This window comes from Neltuma alba, unplaced genomic scaffold, assembly GCF_004799145.2.
Source record: "Neltuma alba isolate B1F8T4 unplaced genomic scaffold, ASM479914v2 tig00010194_pilon, whole genome shotgun sequence".
Lineage (NCBI taxonomy): Eukaryota > Viridiplantae > Streptophyta > Magnoliopsida > Fabales > Fabaceae > Neltuma > Neltuma alba.
In genome coordinates this window covers 274,009-279,906 of record NW_021635132.1, presented here as the reverse complement: position 1 = coordinate 279,906, position 5,898 = coordinate 274,009, and the positions used below count along the sequence as shown (strand labels likewise).

The 5,898-nt window shown below is 41.5% G+C and overlaps 1 protein-coding gene across 1 annotated transcript; it reads right to left on the bottom strand.

The window, feature by feature from the left end:
- Nucleotides 1-1,400: 1,400 nt before the first annotated feature.
- Nucleotides 1,401-3,772, bottom strand: LOC114754821 (uncharacterized). The gene is made up of 2 exons (XM_028943660.1): nt 3,449-3,772; nt 1,401-3,360 (listed from the first exon to the last, which is right to left on the bottom strand). Exons 1-2 carry the CDS (start codon nt 3,643-3,645, stop codon nt 1,401-1,403), a joined length of 2,157 nt encoding a protein of 718 aa, XP_028799493.1. The 5' UTR covers nt 3,646-3,772.
- Nucleotides 3,773-5,898: the final 2,126 nt, after the last annotated feature.

Sequence of the window (5,898 nt, the reverse complement as noted above, 5' to 3'; positions counted from 1 at the left end):
AAATTCGATTTCTGTGGGGTAAATGCACATGTCAGATGTGTTAACTAACTGTGCTGATATTGTTGCGTCCACAGGAGGGATTGTGGGGTGCACTGCATGATGTGGCTGAGAAGATGGGAACCTGGTGTGACCCTTACCTACACAGAGGAAGAAGTTGCTGGCTTTCGTCGTGACCTGACATGGTGGTTGGTCAATCATGAACAGAATGAAAAACGTGACGAGGCATTGGCCCTTATTCGACGACCACAACCAACCAAGAGCACAAAGTCCAAGAAAAGGCGTCGGTCTTAGGTGTCTCGATGTTAGGGTCATAATTCACTTGTCCTCTGTTAGATTGCTGTATGTAATGTGCATTGTAGGCTGACCAAAAATTTACTGTGTATTGTTATGGTTAACAAAGATTGGTGTCCATAAATGTATGATAGTTGAGAACCATGATGCCAATTTATTCCCCAGTGACATGAATGAATCTGGTTTTAACCACACAAAAACAGATGCTGACAACAACCCCATTGGACATGTGCTATTGGTTTTCATTTTTTGTTCAGGTCACTAAATTTTACTTCAATATATCCTGTTGGTATCCAACAGGAAATGACCAGAACAAATTTAAAAATGATACGAAGTGAAGCGAATATGACAGCGATAATGATAAGGATCACCTGGTCTGATTTTACAACATCAGTTCAGCACGGCTGTCAGCTTATGCTGATAGCATCACTGCCAATGACCAGAACAAATTTAAAAATGACACGAAGTGAAGCGAATATGACAGCGATAATGACAAGGATCACCTGGTCTGATTTTACAACATCAGTTCAGCACGGCTGTCAGCTTATGCTGATAGCATCACTGCCAATGACCAGAACAAATTTAAAAATGACACGAAGTGAAGCGAATATGACAGCGATAATGACAAGGATCACCTGGTCTGATTTTACAACATCAGTTCAGCACGGCTGTCAGCTTATGCTGATAGCATCACTGCCAATGACCAGAACAAATTTAAAAATGACACGAAGTGAAGCGAATATGACAGCGATAATGACAAGGATCACCTGGTCTGATTTTACAACATCAGTTCAGCACGGCTGTCAGCTTATGCTGATAGCATCACTGCCAATGACCAGAACAAATTTAAAAATGACAACAAGTAATGCGCCATTAACAAAAGCTAACATCCCCATAACAGTAACTTCCTTTCATGTATTCAACAAGTGGACATTAAGATACTAGCCACACTTAATGCTCCGTTATCACTGAAATAACTATCAGCTTACTTACAAAAAAATGTCTCCACCTAGCTCCTAACTACAACCCCAGTCCCAAAAAAGTTGACAAGGGCGGAGCATACAACTATGTACACCAAAAAATGACCCATCCCCACTGTACTCGAAACTTCATGATGGGTTAGGATTTCTGCAATTCCTCCTTGTGTGTCCAGGCTGGTGGCATCTTCCACAGTGGTATATCCGTTTGTTCTGGAACTGTGATTCATCCCTGTTTACTTTTGGCCTTCCTGGTGGTCGGGATGTCATGGGAGGTAGCAAGAAAACTTGCTCACTGACATTTTCTATTCTATAGTAGTCATTTGGGTGAGGCATGTCTGTTGTTACCACAGGAATCATACTGCGAGCATAGATCTTTTCTTGTGATGACTTTTTATAGCAATTATCAATATAATCATAAACATTGCCGTGCACAATCTTGATGGCAGCACAAGCATGGGAACAAGGGATCCCCGTCATTTGCCAAGATCTGCAACTGCATTGGTGTAGTCCAAGATCAACCCGATGGTCTCCACGTGATGTTGTCACCTTCACTCTTCCCCCACCATAATTTTCAGCATACATATGGTCAGACCCAGCCACCATATCCAGCACCTTACTCTCTATATTTGGACCAACGCAATTCTTCCATTTGGTCATACCCACATAGGAGGCATGCAGCTTTCTTGCAACTTTATCTCGGTGCTCATAGATCAATTGGGGTACAGTATGCTTTCTCTCATTCACCATCCATGCATTGAATGATTCTGCTATATTGGTTGTAATATTGTCCCATCTTTTATATGGGAACCTACTTTTAGCCCACCTATCTACATCCCCATGATGAATAAGCCAATCAAATAGCCTTGGAGAAAAGGATCTCATGTCATCCATTGCTGCCTCAAATTTCTCATCCGTCCTTGCGTATGCAATTTTATCCAATAAATATAGTGCATCCTCCTTTGATCGGCCATTTGTCCTTGTTTGCCCCTTATTCATTTTCATAACTTCTGAACTAAAATTCTCCTTGATGTGTCTATAACAAAAGGCATGCCTTTGACCCCCAAAGATTGATGCCACTCCTCCGATGATAGCATTGTGTCGATCTGATACAATCGTTACTTCCACAGAACCCAGGATTTTTTTTATCATATAGAAAAACCACGTCCAGTCATCTAGTGTTTCTCCCTTCACAATTGCAATTGCAAATGGCAGCAGCTCGTTATCTGCATCATAAGCTGAAGCTGACAACATTGTCCCCTTGTATGGTCCGCTTAAGTGAGTTCCATCAACATACATAATATGCCTCGCGCCACCCAGGAAACCCTCAATGCATGCCCCGTAAGCAATGAAAACACGCTCAAACCGGTTCCCAATAGCAGTCCATTCAGCCACTGATTTTTCATCTGTTTCCTTTATCCTTTCGCATAGCCATGGTATGAGCATGTATGATTGTTCGGGCCTGCCATATATGTCTTCCAGTGACTTCTCTCTTGCTCTATAAGCCTGTTTATATGTTAGATCAATCCCATACTCTCGTTTCAACCTCTTCCTTATCTCAGAAGTGCGCTTGTCTGCATGATCCCTCATCTCATCAATTATTATTGATGAGTTCAAACTAGCTCTTCCACTATGCATCACGTCCAAGCTATCTTGGGCAGAATGAACATGCCGGTTTATAAATGTCGTCACTCGTAGCACATCACAACTCTTCCCCACATGATTTGCACATAGCTTCCATGGACAACCCTCAACTTTACACCTTATCGACATGAATTCCTTGCTATTCCTCATATACTTGGCCACAAACTTGTTTGCAAGTGCAAACTTGTATACAGACACCCGAAATACATCTGCACTAGGAAAACGTTGGCCCACTCCTGTTAAAAGTCCCCTCCATTCCGCATGAACCATCTCACTACCATCCGTATCTTCAGCTCCGATAGATTTATCCACATTAGGGGGCCCACTTATTTCATCATTGTCACATTCACGAGCATTTTCTTCACTGAGCCAGCCATAATCACAACACAAACTAATGGGAGACGCATCCAGTTCAGTTTGCTGTGACATGCCCATGAATCTCTCTGTTCTGCATTCATAATGACAAGACTCGTTAACACAAATGACAAGAAGAAATTCATAAATGACAACAAATAGTTAGGACAAACTCCACTTACATTTCTACATTGTCCCTTGGTTGGGGACCCACTTGTCTTTTTTCGGCGACATACACATGACCGCTGTTCCCATTGTATTGAAAGAGGTTATACATTTCAGCATTGTCATGAAGGTCAATCAATGTCTTCTCATCAAAGGCCACTGTGTACTTAATGTCATAATTTCTTCCATCGCCACCAATCCACTCAGATATCATTAGCCTCAATTCATCAAGTGTCAGCCCATCCTTAATGCTTCTTAACCTCACGCCACCTCCATTATATCTCACTTCACCTTCACCATTTGTCACAAATTTCCCCCCACATGAAAATAACAGAACAGCTCCTTCCCACAAGATGACCCAGCTGCGAAATTCATTTATCTTCATTACCTGCACTGATAACATAACAGAAGTCGAATGATTATATGACTTAATACCATCATCATCAACTTACACGACCAACTTAGGGTTTGACACATTCATGCTTATAATTTGCAACAAAACAATCATTTCTTTCCTGTCCACACTAATGCTTCGTTTTCTCAGAATCAATCCACTCCATTATTCGAATCTCCCTCCAACATTGTCCATTTATCTGACACTAATCACTCTAACCCACTTGTGACGCCATCAAACCCCTCTCCCTCAGTGTTTTTCCTTCCCCCTGCATTCACCCTCTGATCACCGTCCTTCCCCCCACACTTTCTATATACCCACGCCGTCTCCATGCTTCGCCACCCTCTCCACCTCAAAACCATCCCCACATCGACGACATTGCCATCCAACGGGAAGAGGAAAATCAACCGGCGCATAAAGGAGAGGGACAAAAGACACAGGCGAACAATATAGTCACTGGATACTAACCTCGCTTCCGTCGTTCAGTTGTTGCTTCGCGCGTTCATGCTCCCACGTTCGTGGTCCCTCCCAACTTTTTCCTCCAGCTCCCGCCACAACTTCCACACTTCCACCGGTCACTTTTTCGGTTTGCATATGAGGGGCTGTTTTGTAATTGTGCAACATTTGCATAATCCCAAATCAGGCAACACTTCCCTATCTGGTAATACATTTGCTTAGCTTCCCATTCTGGCATTTTATTATTTCAGCCTTCTTTATCTGTCATTTTCCCTTTTTTTAATTATGATGATATCCTTCAGCACTTCAGCCCGTCCGGTTTTTACAAATCCGGAATGGCTTTTGGCCCAACAGCGGATAAAAGGCGGTCCAAAACGGATTAACCACTCAGGCGGCCCAAACCCTCTGTCTGAGCTGTTGTGTGGACTGGGCGACTGTCTGACCGGTCAGACTGTCCGATCTGGTCCAGCTCTTAAAACCTTGCCACCAAGGGCATTTTGGTCCATTCAAGCCAAATTTTTGGCTATAAATAGGCACTCCCTCCCCTCACATTTTCGGCCAAGCAAGAAACCATAGGGGAAACTCTGCCGCTCTTGCATTTAGAGAGAGAAAGAGCTATTTCTAGTGAGAGAAAGTCCACCTAAGTTCAAGCTTCAAGATCAAGGTATGTGATGGTTGTAGCATCTGATTTGATGCCTATTTCGAATTAGTTCCTCTTTGTATCTGATTCTAAAATTTATCATGCTTAAAGTACACTCTGTAAGCTTTAAATCCATGGGTATAAAACTTTATTTGGATATGTGTATGATTTATGGTGATTTTTCAAAGTTAGGGTTTGAAATCTGGAAACAGTGTTGAACCTTTGGAAGAGTGTCGAGTTCCGTACAATTCCGGTACTGTTCAGCATAGAATTGGCTCCTGAAATTATTTTCAATCTAAAATTAACTTAAGAAGATTTCTGTGAGACTTAAAATCACTCAAGTTTGATTTTTCTAGAATTAATTATGAATTTTCAAAGTTGAGCAAAAATTCTGGAATTTCTGTGTGAACAGTACCCGCGAAGCAAAATTTTCAAATTTGATCTTCTTGAATCTAAGGCCATCTAAAGTGATCCTAATTGACAAGAAATGGATCTTAAGGATGGGAAATGATGAGATTTATGTTATAAAAGCTATAAAGAAAACCCTAAAACCAAGAGAAAGGGTTGAGGTTCAAGAGAGGTAGCCTTGAATATTATGTAATCTCTTGGTCCTAATAGATTGTATGATCATGTGACTATGTTTAGAGCCTTGAAACATCCAAGAGGATGTTTGTTGATGTTAACTAAATGTCCACATGGTTGGAAAGTCAAGGGAGTCAAAGGAAAAGTAAGAGAAAAGCTTGAGGTGCAAGGTAATGAACTTACCTATTGTCATTGCTTGATGTTGTATGCTTGTGTGTTGCCGTGTACATGTTATTGAATGTTATTGTGACATGTTTTAGCTTCTATAATTGCTATTCATGATGAGTAGATTATGTCTCCATGGCCATGTATCAAGAAGTTAGCTTTGAGCATGCTAGTATGTCACTAATTAACAAGAGAATAAATAAGTTGCATGCAGTACATTAGCATCCATC